Genomic DNA, 23,671 nt, shown 5'->3' on the forward strand with positions numbered 1-23,671 from the left:
TTTTTTTTTGCTGTAGTTGTCCCACCTGATGACGGAAGCTTGTGTTGAATTTCTTTGCCAATCGGAGGTGCGGAGGTTCAGAGCCCAGCGCGCTGACCACAACGCTGCCGCTGCTGCGCTACGAACGCGCCTACAGCGCACAGCATGAACCCTTCTGAAGGATGTTCCCTTCCTGAATAAGACGTCGCCGTGTCACCCAAAAGTGCCGAAGTTCCCAATCTCCCAGGATGCCGTTTCCTCTACGGCGTACGGTCTCGATTTGTGCGTGTTTTTTTTGGTATCGGTGTATTGCCGCCGCCTGGACGCTTGCGTCTCTGTGTCCCCTCGCGTGCGTGCCTGCGTGTCAATGTGTGCGTGCGCGCTGTGTGCGTATGTACCGGGCCAGGCAAGCGTGGTCGCAGGGGGAGTGCCGGTTCCCTAGACAGCAACATCGAAGTAAGTAAGCGGCGGGATCGCTCGGCGACGTTTGGCCCTGCTTGGTGTGCCGCCTGCTGCTCGTGTTTGCCTCGCGCGTGCACGCAGTCTCGGCCGTAAAGGGACGGGCTCCAACTTCCAGGGCGTCGGGCGAGAACAAATCTCGCGCTTAAAACCCGGACGGTCGCGCGATATAAATGAGTGGCTTTTAATAAACAAAAAAATAAAAATAAAAAACGCACACCAAATCAGTTAGTTTGCCCTTCATCCGCACCATCCGATTAGGATAGTTGGCTACGTACGGTGCGAACGAAGTTCAGCGTGCGTGCATGTATGTAACTCAGCGCCCTTCACAATGGAATTGTCACGGAGCGCTTCACGAGTAAACTTAACGAATGCGTCCGTAAAAAATTGAGTTACGCAAAAGGATAAAAGGTGTACGCAGTTCAAAATGTCGCACCTCCTTTCAACCTGCCATTAATTTTTTGTAATCTTAGTGTCACGATGTGAGGGGAGAGAATCACAGGCAAATAGACGCACAGTATTGCCTTCTACACCGTTTCAAGAAATACAATAAAAAATACAGAAAATATCTATCGGTCATCAATGATGGGTATGCACATAAGAACATTCAAACGTTATCAATTAAAAGGCTTAAAAAAAATACCTCAGCATGCAGTAGCGGCATGCGTACAAGTTGAACATTTGATGTCTCGCGCCATATTTATAACAACAACAACAACAAAAATCCCCATCCGTGTAGCTGCGCTACTGAAAGCAGTTTCCTCTTCCGTACAACAACAATGCTCACGTCTCTTTATTTTTTAAAGGTTCTCGAAGAATTCGATTTTGATGAACAGGGCCAGAGTCATGATCAGGCCCCGCCGCCGAAATCCTTACAGCCGTGACTGTGTGGGCGCCTCGCGCGTGTGTGTGTGTCGTGTTTTATTTTACTTCTTGCCGTGGTGGTGGTGTTGTGGCGTTGCTGTGGTCGTGGTGGTTTGGTTATTCGCCATGGCTTGTGGACTGTGTGGCTTGTTGCTGCATGTCTGTGGCCCTCTGCATCGTAACACCGTGTGTCTTGGCTGCCTCCGCTCCCACCTGCCGCAAGTGCCCACCTCTGCCCGGTTGCGTCGATCGGAGTATCTCAGTTGTCGGGACGAAAAGATGAACCTCGTAGCCGTCGTGATGTTTCGCGCCGATGGTCTTTTTGTACGTTTTATCGATCCGGTTTCTCGGTTACGTGAAGCAAATGCTGCGACTTCATATTCTTGGTTCTTACGGTAAAGTCACGTAAAAGGGAAATAATCAAATAATGCAAATTTTACTATTTTCTTGCTGTGGTTTTCACACCTGATGATGATTGCTTGTGTTGCAATCGAAACGTCGTGATAATTTTATTGTTGTATTTTTATTAATTTATTATTTCCCTTCTACGTGACTTTACCGAAAGAACCAAGAATATGAATCCCTGCAGTCACGAAAGCTTTAAATAGAAACTGCAACTTCAGTTTGTGCGTAAAAAAAGCATTTGATGCTAGAGCACAATTGTCGTGATTGGGAGCAGATTTGCGCTTGGTGTGAGCAGTTGTGCAAAATAAGAAGTAACAAAACCTCAACACATTCAGCAACCTAATCGCCTGAATAGGGTATATATAGTAGGTAATGTTTTAGGCAATGGCCTTTCTTCTTAGCACATATAAGACGAAGACAGACCATTGCCACACATATACATTTATTTATTTCCTTTTACAGCGGTGTTGTTGATGAATGTGTTGAGTTTTTTGTTATTTCAGCTGAGCACGCTCCAACCAAAGCCCTTCCCAACTTGAGTACTGGAAGTGTCCCAGCCAAAAAGGTTCAGATAACTGGATAATCCTCCCCCTTCGTTAGATGTTGAGGTTTTTAATTCATGGCCTTGCGTTATACTGGAGGTCTGTGAAAATAATGGACATCTTTTAAATAGAGCTTTTGCAACTCATCGGATTCCTCCAGCATTAATAAATATTCTGATTCTGTTGGATGCCCTCCGCTGGCACTAAGGTGGCTCTGACCATTGCACAGGGCCCCCATGTTCCCGGGCCACTCGAGTGCCTATTCTTAGGTTTTTTCGGTAAAGTCACGTAGGTAAAAAATTTTAAATTAAAATTAATAAAAGTAAAATAAAAAATAAAATAAAAATCACGACGTTTCGGAGGCAACACAAGCCTCCGTCTTCAGGTGGAACCGTCACAGCACGATTGATGCATCAAGTAAGAGAAATTCCAAGCAAACAGTCCTTGTATATATACTGGTTGAGAGTGGGAGGAGCCAAGGCAGGCACCTGGATATTATTATCGTGAGGTTCGGTGCAGCTGAAGCACGCTGCTTGGAATGAGCCTTTGTTGTGTAGACTGGTTGAAATGGGAGGTTCCAAGAGCGGAGAGTCCCGATTACCAGTCTACACAACAAAGGCTCATTCCTAGCAGGGTGCTTCAGCCGCACCGAACCTCACAATAATAATATCCAGGTGTCTGCCTTGGCTACTCCCACCCTCAACCAGTATATATACAAGGACTGTTTTCTTGGAATTTATCTTACTTGATGCAGCAATCGTGCTGTGACGGTTCCACCTGAAGACGGAAGCTTGTGTTGCCTCCGAAACGTCGTGATTTTTATTTTATTTTTATTTTACTTTAATTAAAAAAAAAAATTTTTACCTACGTGACTTTAACGAAAAAACCTAAGAATATGAATCCTTGCAGTCACGAAAGCTTCAAATCTACCACACGAGTGCCGTCCCGACCGCTGCTGGCTCACGTGGCAGCGGCACGACCTCCGCAGTCGTGGCCGAGTCGTCGCAAGGAGCCAGTCCCTCAACGCAACGTTGCTCTGCCGCCACGAGCTGAGAGTCCCGATTACGAATTCCTCCACTGCTCTTCCCCCAGTGGGAGTTTGTTTCAGCGCTGAAACCGGCCTCGGCAAAGTGCCCACGCTCGATCTGCCATGGCGAGAGGCGCAGATGTCGCTTCTTTTTTGCGAGTCACGTCAAGTGGGGAAAGCTCTCGGCGCTGCCACCTGCCCGTATGTTCCGTCCTGTTTTCAGGCGGAGTGGATAATTTATGCCGGGGACTCCATTGTGTTGTTAATTTGAGTAACCATGGGCAAGAGCTTGGGAGAAGTGTGTACCCCGTAATGTGCCGCTGGTCGACCTCGCAAGGTCTAAACGGGGCCATGCCGCCCCTGATAATTAATTTCAGAATGAGTCACTCATGCGCTCCCACAACATTTTAAGTTGTGGGAGGGCTTGCAATGCCTCTTTTGTTCAAACGTCCCTGGACACTCCTTTGATATAAGTGAGGGCTTGTCAGTTCTAAATTAACATGAACTTTTTTTCTTGAGCACGAAAAATTCGTTTATTTTTGCTCTTAGGGAGAATGTTTAAATAGCGCCGCCTTGTATTTCATGAAACATAAAGGCAAGAAAATGTTCACGGAGAATTTGAGAGTTGACGTTCAATTTCTAAGTTGACTTTTCAATTTCTACAGCGATCTATTGTGTCCGTGCACATACAAATAACAATATCTTTCAGTTCATGGGTCGATTCGCTTTTCAAAACCAGTCCGAGTTCTTATCTAAACATATTCACAAATACGAAAAGACAATCCACATATGATAATTATATACATGCACGTGTATATAATATAATGTGATCTATACACGAGATAAACACAATACATATGCTAGGAGTGCGTGGAATATTCATATTTCCTCTGCATTTGGACAAATACCAGCCATATTTTTTGCATTTCGAGTCAGCCAAATACTTAAAATATAAGAAGTCTATCTTTGTTATTGTTGATATCGCCATCCACTGAATGCGCATTATGTAGAATACCTTTTGAAAATTCCCATTCGTTTAAGAGCTCGTACCCTGCTGATGATGCCCAGTGAAGAGGAAACTTGCAGTGGGCGGCCTCGTTTGAACAAACACTTCTGGGGAAGATTCACTGGGAAGGTGCTGGCGGATTGCGCATTATTTCCCATCGTGCAATTCAACGACACTTTTCACAAACTTTCATTGCATCGCGTTCGTGGTGGGAGTGTTTCACAAAATTTATAGATTGTGGTCAACATTCGGCCCTCTTTGCAAAAAACTTTGACAAATCCTTTAAAACGACTTTGCACATGAAACGGACCGGATTGTCTAAACCATCACTCCGGCAAATCCAAGTCGGATGGGCAAACTGTGGTCAGGTGACCTCTACATTTCTGCAGTCCGAGTCCGAACTCCCGGCCTGCGGCGAAGCTTCACCCTGGCAACTGCATTTTGAATAAATTCATCCAAGGGAGGGACAGCAGGGGCTTGCGAGAAAAGCATTTTTATTTCAATTTAATGACCAGCCGAGGCTGCACATCCGACTCATATCGCCGGCTGATTTACGCGCCACTTGCGTACAAACTGTATTGATTCATTCCCTCCCTCCCATGCCGCCTTGTTGAGTATGTAAATATGAGCGTACCATCGCGGCTCGCTGTGCAAACCCATAAACCGGTGGGAATTTCGGGGACGTTTTCTGGCAGTCTTTCAAAATGTAATTTTTTTTTGTTTGGGATAAGAATGAGATCTGGGGGGGGGGGTGTTTTCTTATGCATGCGCCTTGTTTATCGATCGGTTGGCAATAACGTCACGTGCGACAAGCCGCCCTTTTTTGTGCCCCTGATTTGTGAGTGGCCCTAACACCTGGCCCTAGCATCTGGCCCTACCACCTGTCCCACTCGACCCTGAGCTCGTTTGCACACTCCAGCGGTTCGATTCCCCACTGCGGCATCTGGCAATTCCGTTTCACTATTAAACACCTGACATTGCACACCAGCTCGGGTCACTGCATTGACGTAACAGCCCAACTCCTAAAATGTTATGTTTAAATGTGAACAAAAAAATCCTGTTGTTTTTTCTTACTTATCATTCTGGTGTAATCTACAATGCATTCTAAATTTCCTGGCTATGACAACAGTGATGGAATTGAATACGCGTTGCTTATTTGCAAACAAAAATCCCAAAATCAAGCTCCTAATTTTACAATGCTACCATTTTTAGTAAAACGATCATTAGGTGACATTTTACGCTTTCAATAAAGGCGGGATTATTTGAGAACAGTAATGAGATGTATTTTTTTCCTCGATAACGAGACGCAATTTGACAAACGCAGACCGCATCTCGCAAGCCACGGTTTGCAATTCGCCGAGACATCCCTCTCGTCGTGAGCGGAGGAGAGGGGAGCGCAACTCCATTTTGCAGACATGCCAGCATGGTCTGCTGAAGATGGTTTATGGAGCATGAGTTGTGGCTCGTGCTGCTGATACGTGCTTGCTACTGTCCCTGTGATGTATTTTTAATTCGCTGGCGCTCCCAGCCTCTCTCTGCTTGCTCTCTCGATTTGCCTGTTCACGTTACTCATTCGCTCCTGCCTCGTTGCCTCGTCCGGTTTTGGTGGCGGTTTGCTCCATTGTCTTGGACCCCCGTTAACTGACCCCCCCCCATAACGGACCCCATAGTGAGCGCCTCATGCACCGCGTCTAACGGGCGTTACACACATGCTGTAAATTTCAAGGCCTCGTTTTGAGCCGGGTCTGTCGGAAAACAGTTTTCGCAACCCGACGGCTGCACCCAGTGCACCACATCCAGTATGCCTCTCGCTGTGGGCTCTGACTACTACGTCACGTGCCGCTTACTCCGGTCTACCAACGACCCGGAAAATATCGAGTGAGTTAAGTGCCAAATAGATTGCTAAAACATAAGGATTGCGTTGTCAGGGAATCTTCAATGTGCGTTGAACTTCTTTCGCACCGTACATAGCCAACCGTGCTAATTGGAGGTGATTCACACTCTTCGTGTACCCTGCCTGCAGCCTGCCTGTTGTCCCAGCACAAACTCACCGTGTTGCCGTGGTGCATTTTGGGTAAAAGCAAACATAAGCAGAGCTCCGTTCTGTGTCTCCACACGAACTAAAATGTGTGTTTGGTCCAGCGGCCTTCCATTGGCTTTCCAGACGAAATTATCAAGCAGCGTTTGCTTTAGGGAGCAAACTCTAGAACAGCGGTTTCGATTTTATTGGTCTCATCAGCAGACTCAGGCTTGTTTAGTGCATGCTGCTGGATTACCAGATGTCATTGGCAAGAGTGTTCCATTTTACAAATATGGGAACCTATTCGATTCGAAAATGCCATATTACACACCAACTCGCGATGCGTTGCTGTGGAAAATTATCGGTAGAAGCAAATATAAACTGCTCTTTATTGTTAATATAAACTTTTATTTTTTTATATATAAGACAATAGGCCAATGGACTTAAACATAATTGCGTGATACGTGGAGACACACAGCGGAGTCTACTTGTGTTTGCTTTTCTTCCAACCGTCATCTGCATGACAAGCCTCGGCTTCAAACCCTAAACACCTTGTCAACCGCACCGCCCCCCCGCCCCGCCACCAGTAACGAGCCAGTCAACGTGCAACATTGGGCCGACGTTGTCATGCGGTCGCAACCGTTGGACCAACGTTTGCCCGACGTTGCGAGGGATCGCCTTTGCGACCAACCCGCTCGTCGCCCTTCTCCTCGCCGGCACATCTGTTGTGTCCCCCCTCCCCCCTCGTCCCCCCACCCCTGACCCCTGAACCCCCCCCCCCACACCTGTGGTCAGTTGCATAAAAATAATATCTGACGCGATGTAATTTTTTTTTCCGCCCGAGTTTAAGATGTAAAAGAAGCGTGAAGAAAGGAGTAAATTTCGCTCAAGGAATTCGATGCAATTGGCTCATCGTTTTATGCCCAATCAGCATTCGCTGTCTGGTCGTGTGAGAATAACAATAACAATTTCGATTTTAAAAAATAATGTAACTTTCCCCCACCCAACCCCCTACTTATCCGCGTGTAAAGAAAAATCTAATTTCATTCATCATGAAGGTGTGGCCGCATGCTGTGCTAATTAAAAGCGGAAAGATTATTTCTCCTCTGGCTACCCTCTCGGCGAGTAACGCAGAACCCATTTAATGGGCATCGCTTTTTTATTTTAAAGCCGCAACTTTCGAAATCAAAACGCACGCGCGAGACCGCTGGGGCAAGCAGCTGGTGCGATCTTCAACGAAAATCAACTTTTCCGTTGTGGTTCTTATCATCGTTGCCACGGCCGTGCGTTAACCCGATCGCTCGTAGAATCCCGAGCAGAATTACACGATGAGATACCTGCCTCAAATGTCGGCAGCTGTGCCCTGCTTTCTCAAACAGACCCTCCTCCTACCAACGTGAGAAGTCAGTTCTGGTCGCTCAGAGATGGCCAAAGAATCGCCATTATTTATATGGGATCCACACCAAATGTCCAAACCCGTGCAAGACTCCTTGACTCATAACTAACGAGTCTTACTATCCCAACGTGTAAGGGGGCCTTATGCGCACGGGCGAAAGCCTTCGAATGCGCCCACAGAGTTGGCAGGCTCCGTAGCGATGGTGCTACGGCGAGTCGCGAGGATTTGGACCGCGATGCCGAGGGCTGCGTCGGTGCTGTGACGGCTGTGCGTTGGTGTGCGTCCGCGCGCGCGCGTCTGTGCGTGCAACAGCAGGGCTCCATGCTGGGCAGTCCGCACATGGCTCGACGGGCCTACTCGGGCAGTGAAGGTGGCGGGCGGACTTCAATACGAGCTCAGCGGCCTTCCAGCCTGCAAATACAACCACTGCCGCAGCAGCAGATGCAGCCGCAGCCACATCCGCAGCAGCAGCCGCCGCAGCAGCAGCAGCCGCAACAGCAGCTGCAAGAGGTTCAGCAGCAGCAGCAGCAGCCACCGCCACTGCCGGTTGCCGTGCAGGTGGCACAAACATCGTCGAGCGGAACTACGACTCCCGTGCCAGGCTCCGCGTCGATCCTCGGCTCGCTGTTCAGCGGCAAGCGCGCCAAGACGCCCGTGCCGCAGGCCAATGTGCCGTCGTCATCGTCCTCTGCCAGGCACCACCATCACCACCACGGAGGAGGAGGACACCACCACCATCACCACCACCAGCAGGCGCAGCAGCAGACGGTCCCAGCCTCGGTCTCGGCAGCGGTGACCACCGTGACGGTGGAGGTGACGCAGCAGCAACAGCAGCTGCAGCAGCAGCAGCAGCAGCAAATTCTGCAGCAGCAGCAGCAGCTGCAGCTGCACAAGTGCGACGTGGCGGTTGGTGCGGCCCAGGTGACCGCGGGTCCCGGGGTGCTGGTGCCCACGGGCTCGGCTCCACCACCTCCGCCGCCACCGCCGCCTCCACCGCCGCTGCCGTTACCCCTGGCCCTGCCCGCTCCTCCTCCCACTCTTCCCTCGCAGCACCTGGTGCAGTACCACGGACCGCCGCCTTCCCAAGCGCAGCTATCGACGTTGCCGCAGCCCGCGGTGCAGCAGCAGCAGCAACAGCATCTGTGTCACCACCACCAGCACGCGCACGCGCACCACCACCGCCACCACCACCACCACCCGCCTCCGCCGCCTCCTCCTCCGCAGCAGCAGCAGCACCACCACCACCACCACCCGCACCACCACGCTCACCACCACGCCCACCACCAGCAGCTGCAGCTACAGCACGCGCTGCACCACCACCACGGACGGCACCACGCGATGCACGTGCACGCCGCCCACGCCGCTCACCCGGCGCTGCCGCAGCCTCAGCCGCAGCCACCGCCGCTGCCCGTCGCGCCCAAACCAAAGGCCTCCTCTTCCAGCATCAGCACCACCGTGTAGGGGCCCTGCGCGTGGGCCCACGCCGCACGGCGCGGTCCGCCCGGCGCACCGGCGACGACTGGACGGAGCCCGTAGGGCCCTGTCCGCCACACCCCCCCCCACCCATCTCTCTCTTTAACCCTTTCCATCGCCTCAATGGCCTTCAAGCGATCGATGAGTGGTGGTAGTGGTGGTGCTGATGGTGGTTGGCGGAGGAAATTAGAGGTTTCGGGCGAGATGGTGATTAATGGGTTTATGTTGACAGCGGGTTTTTTTTTTGCGTGTGCGCGTGATGCCTGTTAAATGCTCTTCACCCGTTATGATTTTCTTGGGACCCGTTATATCATAGCGTACGCCACGGAATAATGAACTTTTCAAGCTCAGCACAGATGCCTGCAACAGCTTTTTCCGTTGTCAAACCTCGCAGGACTAAGCGACAACAACAAAAAGACATCTGAAAAAAAAACAATTTTAGTTTTAATGAATGGTAAAAAAAAAAAAACTGAACTAACGTACAATAATGAGAGATGCGTGGGTACACATCACAGGTACTTCTTCCCTGAATGTGTTCGTATGTTTCTGTTGCACTGTAATGCTTTTCGTTGCTCCCAGTAAATCTGCGTTCACTTTTTTTTCTGTTGCACTATATTTGTTTCCGAAAGGGCCTGAAATTGATCTTGCAAAACCCTCCATCTCCGGGTAAGAAATTGTCAAACGATGTAAAACGTAGAGGACAAATTCACTCATCTGTGCGTAGCATACAAACGCTCAACAACATAACATGAACATATTCCGGTTTTAAATGAGCAAACGAGCGTGCGGACGGACGTGACGGAGACATTTAAGTCACGCGATATTTATTAAAAGCAAGTTGCTTTTTTGGTTTGTTGTAAAAATGGTACTACCGTTCGACGCGCGAGATTTTTTTCTTTTGTTTGGCCGTGAAGCGACGTCGGCAAAGAGCTAACTACAACGTCCTCTGAAAGCGAGGTTCAGCTTAGCGCCAGGGGATCCGGGAAACCTGCGGCTACAGAAGCCGCGTGCGGCCCTCAAAGCGACCGCTTCGCGAGACGTTATTTATTAAGGGCCCGTCGTCTCGCGATTAACGCTGCTGCATTGGCGCCTCTTGGGATGTCGAGGTCTGTTTCTTGTCGTTGTTTTACCGAATTCGAACAAAAACGTCTCTTCTCGTTACATTGGGTTGCCGACCCCCTGAGCGAGCGTGACCGTTGAACACCGCGTGCTGTGTACACGTCCGATGTGCACGCCAAGTGTAGGCGCACAACGGGCGACGGTCCGACGCCGCGTGTGATTTCACCTCGTTCACGCTTACGTACGTTGAACTTCTTTCGCACCGCGCGTAGCTAACCGTGCTAATCGGAGGTGCGGGGCGGGGCGGACGTGGGCGGGGATTCGTTTCACGGGATGCCTCGTCGTGACTGTCTTGATGCAAGGCCACGACGTCACGGCTAGAGTTAAGTTTGCCTTCATTTCCACCTCCGAGACGTTGGGACTGCCACGCGTCAAGCAGAGTGCGTGGGAGAATGCACCCCCCCCCCCACCAACACGAGCACCCCCCTCCTACGCCCCCCCCCACCCCCTGACTAACTGCGTAAAGGATTTAAAAGAATGCCTTTGGGAAAAAAATTAAATGGAGAAATGCTGTGAAAAATATCTTTCATGTCCGTTCTCGGACACGCGGTGCTGTGCACCGCTCTGTGAGATTTCCCAATGGATTCGTTTCATGGCACGATACTGGTGGTACAATTGGAATTCACTTGGGGGAAAATGACCGATAAAGCAGCCTGCGATAGAAGGCGACCGACCTTAAATGTAAACTTCTAAACCTAAGTTTAAAGGTTCTTTAACAAATGAACAAATGTATTTAATTAATTTGAATCAATACATCCACAAGCGTTGGTCTGCTCGCCGAACATTTCTCGTTTCTGTAAGTGGTGCAAACTCCACATTTCCTTGACGAGGACCAGTTTATCCATAGGACAACGACCCTTGGCTTCCACACCAAGTGGTGCTCATTTGATGTCAATCCACCGCTGAATGAAGGACACCCCCAACTCCGTGTTGATCATGGAGTTAAATTTCGATTTAAAGCTTTCGTGACTGCAGGGATTCATCTTCTTGGTTCTTTCGGTAAAGTCATGTAGAATGGAAATAATAAAATAATAAAAATAGAACATAATAAAAATAATTCTCACCACGCTGGTCAGTGCGGCTTGGTGAAGGAAAAGGCCCCAGTGCAGGTTCTGAACATCGTTCGCTATTGTTGGCAGCCGTGGAAGGGGATTCGAACTCGGGTCGCCGGGTTCACGGTTGCAATGCGCTAACCACTGCGCCCCACCTCGCCATCCGCGAGTGACAATGGTGATCTCTTCAATGCCCCTTTTGCCATAATACCACATTTAGATGCCCTCATATTGCGTTGCAATAGCTCAGGCTTTACTTTGTCAAAGACCTTGGTGGGGATTTTCTCGATAGTGATTTTAACCAAACGATTTTCTTTTTGCGAAATAAAATAACATGCAGTCCATCTGATAACTTGAGTACTTACGGCGCCATAGCATTGCCACGCGCGCGCGCACGCCAGCCACTGTTATGTTAAGGGATGGTTTGACTGAATTGGGATCGCAGACTGCAGTGTGAGACATGGGTTGCAGCGTCGAGCGTGATGAGGATAGGGCATCAACCTTCACGCTCAGCTGAGACACCCACGTGGTTCATGAAGACGCCCGTCATTTGAAAGTCACGATGAGCCCCGTGCTCTTGAATGTAAACATAATCATCCACCAAGGGTGGAGCGGTCGCTCCGCTCCCCCCCCCCTTTTTTGTTGCTGATTAGTGGCCGTGGGGTCTGCCCCCTCTGGAGAGATTTCTCCCACGAGCAGTCTCGTTAATTTCCCTGGGGCGCCATCGATTGGTCCAAGTTGCCGGCAAAGTTCTGTTTAATCTTTGAGCAGCGAGGCATCTCTTCCCCCCCCCCCGCGCGCAATCGCTCCGCACCCGCAAAAACCGCCGACTCCCCACCCCACCCCGCCCCGCCCGCACCATCCCATCGTTTAGTGCGGCTGCGGCGGAGATCGATAGGAAATGAAGCTGTCGCTACACATTTCCCTGCTTTAGAATGCAGCCCAAAGCAAGCCCGAGGGTAAAGCGCCAGGCCTCGTTCCCACCCCCCGACGAGACTAATGGACATCTGTAAAAAAAATAAAAGAGCTTCATAGCTTATCGGATTTCTCCTGGACAAGTAAATATTCTGAGACGTGGCCACGTTGGGCGTCGCTTCGCTGCGGCAGCACGTGTCGCCGTGCGGGGGCTCGCAACCCGAGCAAAGTGTGAGGAATGGCTCGAATTCAGACATCCGTGATGAAGAGCTTCATAGATCATCGGATTTTTTTTCCCCAGGATAAACAAAGATTCTGTATCGTCACGATTTAAGGAAGCCACGGGCAGAGCGACATTGTGGACTCGGAGAGGAAGGATGCTGAAAAGTTGCCCCATTTTTTATCTTTAAATTAAAAATAATTTGATCGTCAATTGTTTACACTTTTTTTTATAAAGACTTAGCTCGCAGTGTAGCATATGTGTGGATATATCCGTTATACATGAGCGTCCACCGCAAAGGCAGATAACTACATCAGGCAACCTTAACTCACTGGTGGATTGAACATCACCTCTGAAGGTCCCACGTTGCGTTTATTCGATTTCACATTTGCCATCTCAAATACGGTGACTTAAGGACAACGGTTATTTTGCAGATAACAGCGCCCCTAGTATAGTACCGGCGTCGATTGTTATCTTATTTGGAATTGAAATAAATAACTAAACGACCGGTCAGTGAAGAGTTTTCGGGGTGAAGTGATTGAGAAAATCAGTAGTCACCCTGCCTGTTGGTCTTCTTGTTTCGTTCCAAATTTGAGTAGCCATCGCACAGTCAATCGCGGGAGCCCTCTAGAGCCGAGCCAAATGCTGTATCATCGGCGAAGAGTTTTGGTGGAAAGAAACGCATGCTGAATTCTGTTCTGCCAGGCTAGCCGTGGGGGCTGGGATCCATCACCGGACAGATTTGACCTTGACCTTGACCAAGCTGCATGATGAAGGGGGGGGGCAGGTTTCCTTTGCTCGCCGGCTCTGGGGTTAAACGCGCCCCAAAACCCTGGCCAATTAAAGTGACTGCGGACTAATTGGAGTGCCCACTTTGAACAACAACGCAATGACAAAAGGCACGCCTTTAAAAAATAATAACTGCACGGGTATTGACGGTGACGTTAATTAAACGTTTGAACGCATTTCGAGAAAGACCACTCACTTGCCTCCAGCAATCAGCCACGCGCCATGCTATTAATCGTTTCCAGAGGCCGCTTGACACGGTGAGTATATAAAGTTTGGACGTGACTCGCGGGTTGTCTATATACAGCCCATGTATAATAAGGCATATGCACACATATAGTACAATTTATGGATATATAACATGCTTCATTTGCTATATATTACTGTACAGTGCTTTTCCATAAGCCGGCCCTATTATTTGTGATCATCTGTCAAAGAGGCTTACGAATGGACACGTTGGTTGGCACTTTTCAGGGGGTTACAAAACGACCGATCAAGACGAGCCGACGACGCGTACAATCATTGGGTTTGTTTTTCCATAATCCAGGTTTTTGTTGGGGTTAGATCGCGTAAATTAAAATGTGTCGTTAAAACCGCCACCACCCGACAAAGCCAATTAGTAAGGTTTGTAGCGTAAACAAACGTGCCAATCCGTTACTAGTACAGCACACCACAAAACAAATTATCATTATGGACTATTTTTGTCGCGAAAGCCCACGTTTGTGATCAACTGCTTTTCGTTTGTTGCACCGACGCGAACAAATCGCCGCCAACTGCATCACAACGAAAATCGACCTGGCGATGCTTTGCGGCGTCGAAGCTGATTGCCGGCGGGCGGAGGAGAGGCTTAGGAGAGGTTTAGTTGAATAGGACGGATGAGAGGCGGATGAGTGCACGGCATCGCCGCTCTCTCTCTGTGTGTTCACCTGTAAGGGCGGTGAAACGCAGCCCAGCGGTAGCTCGTTCGTGATGGCGAAATGGCAACTACCTCGCCTGGTATACAAGGAGGGTCGTGGGTTCGATGCCGACCCCTGACGCCTGCTGCTGTATATTTCGAGTTTGCATGACTCTCTCTCTCTCTCTCCTCCCCGTGGTCGCGTAGGATTTTTCTCCGGGTCCTACGGGGTTTCCTTCCACGTTTGGAAACGTGCAATTTAGAGTGTCTGGCTGCTATAAATGTCCACGCGATAAGCCACTTCGTTGAGCTATAATTTGTGGCCCCAGTCGCTTCTGGAAAAGAGCTGTATAGCTCAGTGAGCCTTACCTGGTCAAATAAATTAAAGTATCTACATCATGGGACCTCCTTTTGTTGCCAGAAAAAAAGGGGAAAACCTGTTCTCATAAATTCAAGCAGTCGGAATAGTTTAGTTCAATAGTTTAATACTGCGGGTTTATGAGACTTCTAAACTCGACGACTTCCTAACTGCCCACTTCACGGCGCCCATTAACAATCCCGTGGCGTCATTCGTAAGAGTTGGGCCATTGTGTGCCGACGACGTGGTCTAAAATTCGAGAATTGCACCGCAAATTACTCAAAAATTATCGCCAACGGGGAAAACTTTATCACTCGGTGAGGTTTTCTTGGGTCGACAAGCATAGTCATAACAATAATAACAAATATGATAATCATACAGGATCTCCTTGTGACCCGTCTGCTGAAATTGGCCAGGGTACTTTTATTTCGTTGTCCAAGTGCCTCCGTGAATTGTAAGCGGGGGTCGGGGGGGGGAAAGTCTGCGGATTTGTGCGCGATGGGCATGCGGCATATATACATGCTTGCCCCATGGGTGCAGTATATATATGCGGTTTAGGCATGTTGGTTCTTATTGACCTCGTCCAAAGTCATTCTGGTGCCTCATCGCCGACTCTGCGTTACGATGGACCCCGTACACGCTGTCACGTCTCTCTGCTGCCAGAATTACATTGGGAAGGCTGCCCGTGGAGGGAGAGAGAGGCTCTATGTCCAAGTCGTTGCCCTCTCCAAATACAATCACGGGACAATGAGCACGGCTTAGTTTCTCACTTTATATTTTTCTGAAAAAGCTGCCGCCAAGGCTGGCTTTGAGTGGCGATTATCAGCGCAAGCGAGAGAGGCACGGGCTATTGCTGATATTATTGTGCACCGTATATTCCCGTAATCCCGAGAACAACACAAGTGTCACGAGGACACAACACAGCGAGATGGATGTGGAGTGCCAGCATTATTACACCCACCCCCACCCACCCCCGTGGAACAGCATTTCCGGGACTGTTCCAGATTGATGAAAGAAGGGACGTGACCGCGTGAATTGGCGACGGACAAAGCCTTGAGTGACGTTTGTATACTGGAGGGACGTCGTCGTTGCTGCTGAGTAGGGCAGGCGGACGATCAGCCTCGTTTACATCTTTAACCCTCGCCTTTAAGAGGATGTTGTCACTCGCGGGCAGCTCACAAGCTGGACGTATTTTACGACTACCTTTTACAAAAGAGCTTCATAGCCCATCGGATTCCCACAGTATGAATACATACTTTGAATCTGATTGAACAAACGCAATTCCTAACCGCTGAACAGAATTAGTAGTGATACAGTACTATGATCCGCGGTTGTCCGTCATGCATTCTGCGCCAGCTCTCACGCTCCACGAATATGGAGAACTATTGTACCGCATTTGTTGTTATTTATAATTTGGCTCCCAATAATTTTAGAGGAGGGGTTGAACTTTTAGCAGGGGTGGGGGTACCCCCCCCCTCCCTCTATGCTACGGAGCTGAAGGTGGGTCTCACCAGTGCATTGTGGTCGTATGTTTATGGATGTCTGTGTCCAACATCAGTGCTATTTAACTATTTTTTCGCTAGACATCGAACAAAGGCGGCCACTGCATCGCGCCCTTTCAGGTGCGCTTCTGCGGCCGTCTGGAACGCTCTCCCTTCCGTTATTCGGAAGCCACCTGGGGCCATGCAATTTTAAATCATCCAGATTGAAAACTCACCTCTTTAGAACTGATTTTTTTTGTGTGTTTAGTTTGTTCGTCCTTCTCCCGCACCTCCGATGAGCATGGTTGGCTACGTACGGTGTGAAATAAGTTCACCATACCGTACACAGGTACATACGACTCGGGTTTTTTTATCCATTACAGGAGATTCGAGATTGTTCTATCAATTGTCGCCCCCTGCTGACCAGCGCGAGCATTCAACGTGCGCGCGTCACGTGGCACGGAGTCCGTGTTACAGGACCATGAATCTGGTGATGATGTGCACCGCTGTCAAATTATTATCAGTGGTGCACAAGAAAGGTAACACGTTCGTCAATGTAAAATATAAATATAATGAGAGAAGTTTTGGGGCAATGGCCCTCCTTCATAGCACACACAAAAAAAACAATTTGATGCTTGTTTGGTTGAAAAAAAAGTGACTTTTCGAAGATGATATGTATCTTGTTCGGTGACTTTATTTCGGGCAAGGCTCTTTGGGCGTCATGGTAGTGAGGTGTTAAATACCTCGCCTGGTATACATGAGGTCGTGGGTCCATTCCCAACCCTGACGCTTGTATATTTGGAGTTTGAATGTTCTCCCCGTGGTCTCGTGGATTTTGCTCCGGTCGTCCGGTTTTCCTTCCACATTTAGAATCAACATGCGTTTAGAAGTGTGTGGCTGCGATAAATGTCCACGTGATAAGCTACTTCCTTGAGCTATCATTTGTGACCAGGTTACTATTTTAAAAAGAGAGCTTTACCTGGGAAAAATAAAAAATATCTTAAATCAAAATAGTTTAATAGTTAAGAAGTTATTTGTCAGTGGTGACTCATTCGCCAATAACACGCAAATCATGTTTGTGCTATGAAGAAGGCGATCGTCTAAAACGTTGACTATTACTATGAATATCGCCCCCCCCCCCCCCCACTTAAGGCCAAGGTAGTATTCACGAATGTTTTTTTTAATGAACGGTACGTGTGGTACAATTCAGTTTATGTTTCCAGTTCTAAACTTGAGTTTGCAAAACAAAATCTTCTAAAAATTATTTTTTACAACGTCTGGTTAGTCCTCTTTTTTTATAAAGACCTTCCCCATGCCACGTGAGTCATGGGGGTTGTTTGGCCATACTTCGCCATTCTGGTCAGTGCGGTTTCGTGAAGGTTGGAGAGGAGGGGTGGGGATGGTGTTTTAAGGATCACTTCAGATATCACTCGCTACTGATATTAGCCGTGACTCAAACGTTCACCAGCAAAGTGGCGCGTTGCATTAACCCTAGGGGTGCGAGAGATGGCCGGATTTATTTTATAAAGTAAATCATCGAAACACAAATTAGGCACGGGCAACTGCTTGTTTCATCAAACCGATGTATTTATTTTTTTACGATTGACAACCAAAGGGGCGCAAGGCTGCAGCAAATGTTAAGAACATTTGCGCTAACAACTATGCCACTGATGCTCTCATAGTTGCTACATTTGCAATTGTTCCAAACTTTTTTTTCATCTCGAAGCCGCACATCAACAGATATATCGGCCCCGTCTCTCCTTTCTTGAATAATAAGATCGGTTGCTTGAAACCGCACACCTACCCGTCAATTCGTTTCTGTGAAGAAGACGTCGTTAATGACAAGCGTGGTGAGACGTTCTCTTTCATTTGTGCCACTTGCTGGAAGGCTGGCCCTGGTACACCCAAGTGAACACAAGAGTCCGTGCAGGTACCGTATTCTCTGGATTATAAGACGCACTCGAAAATAAGACGCGTCCCCCCCCTCCGCCTCCCCCCGACCAAAACGTGTGCCCGGTGTCAATAAACGTATACAAATCACGTCGTATAAACACACACACACACAACTCTTCAATCATCATTCACAGCCTTGCGCAACTTTTATTTTCAACTACAGAGGGGGGGGAAGTGCGCCTTAACATTGGTGAATACGGCCATTCGCACTCGTAGCGTGCTCGTATGGTGGTGGTGAGGATGATAGATGAAGCACACACATATATTTTTTACATTTGCTTTTGGAGTTGAAAGACTGAAAAGCGTTCCTGGTTAACCAACTTTGCATTTCATTATTATCATTATTACCAGCAAGTCCGTTTTCGAGTGGCACACATTCACCGCAAGCGCATAAACACCGTTGTCTTTTTATTGCAGGGACTGGACGGGTAATTCATCGGCTGAAAGATAAAATAATATTCTATTCGTATCCTACAATACGTGCATTATATAGCCTTCGTGTGTCGGGCCCTTTGTAGTGGTGGTTGGTGGTGTAGAAATTGTGGTAAATGTTTGCACCCCCCTCTTCGAGACGATTAATAACCGTGACGTAGCGGACGCGCAGTTGTGTCGATTTCACCCACGAAACGCAACTTAGTGTGTGCTGGCTGTCCATTGGTGAATATGTAAAACAATGTGAATTATCTCTCGAATAATAATACTAATAACAGCTCCTATCCACGGGATATTAAAAAAAAACCTGCATTGCTTTAGTGCGATGCAATGATGTACATGTGTATGAGACTCACACGTGAATATGTACATGTGCATTTGTGTATACAATGTGTCTATATGGTGTACGTGAATATACCTACGTGTCGTTGCGACGATGCACACACACACACGTCGTGTGTGCGTATATACAAATGCATGCGCATACATATACAGTTTGGACACATGTATCTCCACCACGCGTTGTACATATTTCCAGGATGCCTTTACGAACAACAACAAAAACCACTCCGGTAGAGAGATCTTACGAGAGCTGACAATTTACAAACAAACACAAGGGCAGTGATTTTGACCGCACGCAACTTATTCGTACATCGCGAGCCAGTGTCCTTAAGAAGTTCAACGCGCATTTGTCATCCGTCAGTGTCTCTCTCTCACTCGCCAGACACCTTGAAAACCTAACTGAGCCGAAACAAATTCCAGCCCTACCCCCACGACCCGCCTCCCTTGTCGAGTTGTCAGTGTCTCCTTGCCAGCGTGGGTCTCTCGTGCATGTAAGTGCTGTGTGTATAAGGGGGGGGGGGTGTTGTGTAAGGGGGGTCGTTCAATACACGTGGAATGTGAGTGCGAGTTGTATGTACATTTACCCGTAGGCTATATATTTATTTTTATGCAACGATATTGTCATCCGAATGCCAACCCTTGCCCACCATCACAACAAACAAACCCACTTGTGCGCGAGTTCGAAACGGTAGTCTAGCGGTTAGCACCCTTCGCTACGAACCCGGCGACCTGAGTTCGATTCTCGCTCACGGCCAACACCAGTGACGATTATCTGAACCGGTCCTGGGCTTCCCCTAGGTCGACTCAGCCTCAAATGACTACCTGGTGCGGGCCTCTCCACCCCTCGTGCGCCGTACCGGCCTTCATAGGTGCTCGCTAACAGCACTTGCCCCTACAGTCTGTTAAAGGCTATACGGGGGATCTTTGTCTTTGAAGCCCTCCACGTGCCGTCCGTTGACACGTCACAAACAGAAGGTGCACGTGAGGCCCGCGTGGGCACTCGTTTTAATCGACGACAATAAGTTAACCGGTGAAGTATATAACTCGTTATTTGTAAGGCGTGCCCGGCGTCATGAGACCAGTCCTCTTGTATCAACTATAAAGTGCTCAAACAAACCTGTGGGTTATAATATGCGTTATCTATTATATATGTGAGCGTGTGTAAATTGATAAACAGTAAATATATCTGCATGTGCATATATAAAGTTATACATGCATATACCAATATATGCATATATACTGGAAGTCTGTATATGACCAATGCTCGATATGCATATTTGCATATGAATACATGCATATATCAATATATGTATATATAAGTGGACCCTTGTACATAAAGCATATATGCACACACAGGATAAGAACAAGTTTGTTTTGTCGTCGAGTTTTGGTGATGGGACAAGTGATGAACACGTGCTTTGTTACGTGAGTCGAATGTTCAACTTGTATATCGTATATACACCATAACCAACACCTCGGAAAAAATGTGTTCATAGACACTGCAATAGCGACAATACTTCGTATCCTATTCGTGTTGTCTCAAGTACAATAAACATGGCGCATTCCGAATTCATTATCTTGGTATTTAAACCTCAAACACGAGCGACTGATACCTTATTTTTCCCGCACGCAGTGTACAGTATAAGTATTATTATTATGATAATTAATTATGATTTTTTTGTCTGTATATAAAGTACATAAATATACATACAAATATATGCCGAGTTAATTTAATAAATAATACAAAAGCAAAAAAACACACAAAACATAGGAATGAAACGGTGGCACGGATACAACAACGGCGAACATCGTCAGGAATGCGCAGGACATCGGCGCCGGTGTGGGCTGAACCATTATTGGAACCGAATTCGAGCCCGTCAGTTCCCAACTGTTGGCCCGTGTGTGCCAGGGGTTGGGCCCTCCTCGTGTTGGGTCGGTGGGGGTGGTTAAAGCCTCGTGCGCGCGCGGGTTGCTGCGTTTCCTACCGGTCAGTAGAAACCCGAGCCGTGCCGTGCCCAAGACGTTGTTGGAACGGCCCCCAGCCACGTGCTCGTTTCTTATCCCAACGGTGGACTTGGGGGGGAGGGGAGAGGGAGACGTGGGCTTTAAAGGGGCGACATGTTAAGCGTGAAACCAATAATAAACCATGCTACCAAGTGAGGGTGTCTAAACAGTGTGTCCTTGTAAGTTGTACTGTAGTGAATTTACATGCCACACTCGCGCGCACACACAGACACAATTTATAGCTCACCCTGGGTAATTATATCACAATTTGAAAAGATAAGAATAGGCTTTCATAGCTGTCAACCCATACGATTTACCCGTAAACCTTGTACAGGCATTCTAGATTTGAAGCTTTCGTGACTGCAATGATTCATATTCTCAGGTTTTTTCGGTAAAGTCACGTAGGTAAAAACATTAAAATTAATGAAAGTAAAATAAAACAAAACAAAATAAAATTCACGACGTTTCGGAGGCAACACAAGTCTCCGTCATCAGGTGGGACCGTCACAGCCGAATTAGCTGCATCAAGTGAAGCAATGATTCACGATGTAATCCCTTATAAGCAAGTTGAAGGGAGGTGGAGAGGGGGGGGGGAGAGCTTATCAGGCTGTGGTAGCCAATGAATGGAAACGTATCGGGAGGGAGGAGGAGCGGTGATCAAAGACTGCACGCAGTGCTCAACACAATGAATGGAGACGTGTCGGGACGGAGGGCGAGCGGCGATCGCCCTCCGTCCCGACACGTCTCCATTCATTGTGTTGAGCACTGCGTGCAGTCTTTGATCACCGCTCCTCCTCCCTCCCGATACGTTTCCATTCATTGGCTACCACAGCCTGATAAGCTCTCCCCCCCTCTCCACCTCCCTTCAACTTGCTTATAAGGGATTACATCTTGAATCATTGCTTCACTTGATGCAGCTAATTCGGCTGTGACGGTCCCACCTGATGACGGAGACTTGTGTTGCCTCCGAAACGTCGTGAATTTTATTTTGTTTTGTTTTATTTTACTTTCATTAATTTTTAATGTTTTTACCTACGTGACTTTACCGAAAAAACCTGAGAATACTTGTACAGGCAAATTGAGTTTTCAGGGCCATTCGGAGTACAGCCGTTTCAATCCGGGGAAACATTTTTATTTTGTCTATTTGTTTGTGTTTCTCCCTTGTGATGGGACTTTGTAGGATGAACGTTGATATTTTGAAGGGTGTCACACAAGGTCTGAATTGGTCTGTAATAAGGTAGGGAATTGATCAGAGGTTGACAGGTATGGGTTTTACCCTTTCTGGCAATCAAACAGGTGTTACGATGTTCAAACACCAGATTTTTCATTTTGCAAGGAATCAAGTCTGCATTAACTACACGTACTCGTGAACATGCAAACGAACATGCTCTTATAACATATGCATTGTCTTTGAAACTGATTGGCCTAGACCAGAGACAGCCTTCTTTATGGCCTCGTCTCACCAGTGTCAGGCCAGAGAACGCCAAAAGGCGAACAGTAAAAAGACATGTCACGATTGTTAAACGACAAAGGGCAAAACCGTTCCCAGCGGAATTTGAGAAAGGAATGAATATTCTTGGTTCTTTCGGTAAAGTCACGTAGAAGGGAAACAATAAAATAATAAAAATATAAAACAATAAAATTCTCACGACGTTTCGACTGCAACACAAGCAATCATCATCAGGTGTGAAATTCACTGCAAGAAAATTTGTGACTTTACCGAAAGAAGCAAGAATATGAATCCCTGCAGTCACGAAAGCTTTAAATCAGAAGGAATTAATGTTAGGCACGATTGGCACGTGACGAACGTACAAACGGCACGGTCCGTGCGACTCGTTGATTGGCCAGTGGCAGCGGTCTCAAAGCGCCTCAGCCTAATGAAGTGACCACGTGGTTCGTTCCTTTCTCGGATAAGGATAAGACGGAAACAAGGTAAAGGTGCAGCCCTGCAATTGCTCGCTCACGCAACTGGCGGTGGAAGGGCTCTCCACTAGAGGGAGCTCTAGAGCCGTATCTTCTACACATTCACGCTTAGCAGACGCGTTGGTGGAAGTTGCTAACGTTCTGATGTTCTGACCCGCCCCTACTGGACATATTTGAAACAGAGCTTTAAATCTCATAGGATTCCTCCAGTTTAAATAAATATTCGGATTCGGAGGTGGTCGTACCCACACTTTACCCCCACCACATTCAACCTGCCCATCAACAAACTGATTATACTGGTATACTGGTAGGAACCCACTGGTTTCACCAGGCCACAGGGGATTATTGTGTCCGTCCGTCGTGCAGGGAGGGGCTGGGTGGGGAGGGTGGGGCTGGGTGGGGAGGGAGGGGAGGGTGGGGAGGGGCTGGGTGGAGAGGGGTGGGGCTGTGTGTGGAGGGGCTGGTCACCCCGTGGTACCCTTATAAAACTCAACGTTTAACCTACTCACGCCGGCTTGTGCCCGCCCTCACAGTCGGGCATATTTGCGGAATACACCACGCCGCCGTTGACCCTAGCCATTGACCGAGTAACCCAACGTTCCTACCAGCTCCCTCCGCAGGACAATGTGTTACTGCTGGGTGGACCGAGGCTGAAGGGATTTCATCAGCTTACACCAATGTTTCAGCTCCGCGTCGCGAGATTGGCAATCGTACCTGGCGACCTCTGAACTCTCGGTCTAATGGGCTCGCCATTTAGTTCACAGCAGCTCCCTTCCGTTCTCAATTAAAAACGGTTACAAATGTCGCACGCTTATTTCTCGACATTTCTAAATGTGCGCCAAACCGGTAACCGTTTTTTTTTACCGGTTTGTTTTATTCGGTTAACAGTTACGCAAAAGCGATTTCAACATAGCTAGTTTATGTAGCCGAATATCATGCGGTATCAATTGATGTTTTAGAATGATGTATTATCGTCAGGCTGTTGCAATTTGCATTAAGATTGAAGATCTCGATACATCA

General features: G+C 48.0%; 1 protein-coding gene across 8 annotated transcripts in view; it reads left to right on the forward strand.

Moving 5' to 3' along the window:
• LOC144945601 (IQ motif and SEC7 domain-containing protein 1-like) overlaps nt 1–20,895 on the forward strand; it is a 564,126-nt gene extending 543,231 nt beyond the window's left edge. For 6 of the 8 annotated variants that reach the window (XM_078874099.1, XM_078874101.1, XM_078874107.1 and 3 more), the window contains 2 exons: nt 386–435; nt 8,011–20,895. In XM_078874099.1, the coding sequence (XP_078730225.1) occupies nt 386–435; nt 8,011–9,159 (1,199 nt within the window). In that variant the 3' untranslated portion in view covers nt 9,160–20,895. The remainder of the gene's footprint in view (nt 1–385; nt 436–8,010) is intronic. The other 2 variants (XM_078874100.1, XM_078874102.1) reach the window with 1 other exon arrangement.
• Nucleotides 20,896–23,671: the final 2,776 nt, after the last annotated feature.

This window comes from Lampetra fluviatilis, chromosome 38 (assembly GCF_964198595.1).
Source record: "Lampetra fluviatilis chromosome 38, kcLamFluv1.1, whole genome shotgun sequence".
Lineage (NCBI taxonomy): Eukaryota > Metazoa > Chordata > Hyperoartia > Petromyzontiformes > Petromyzontidae > Lampetra > Lampetra fluviatilis.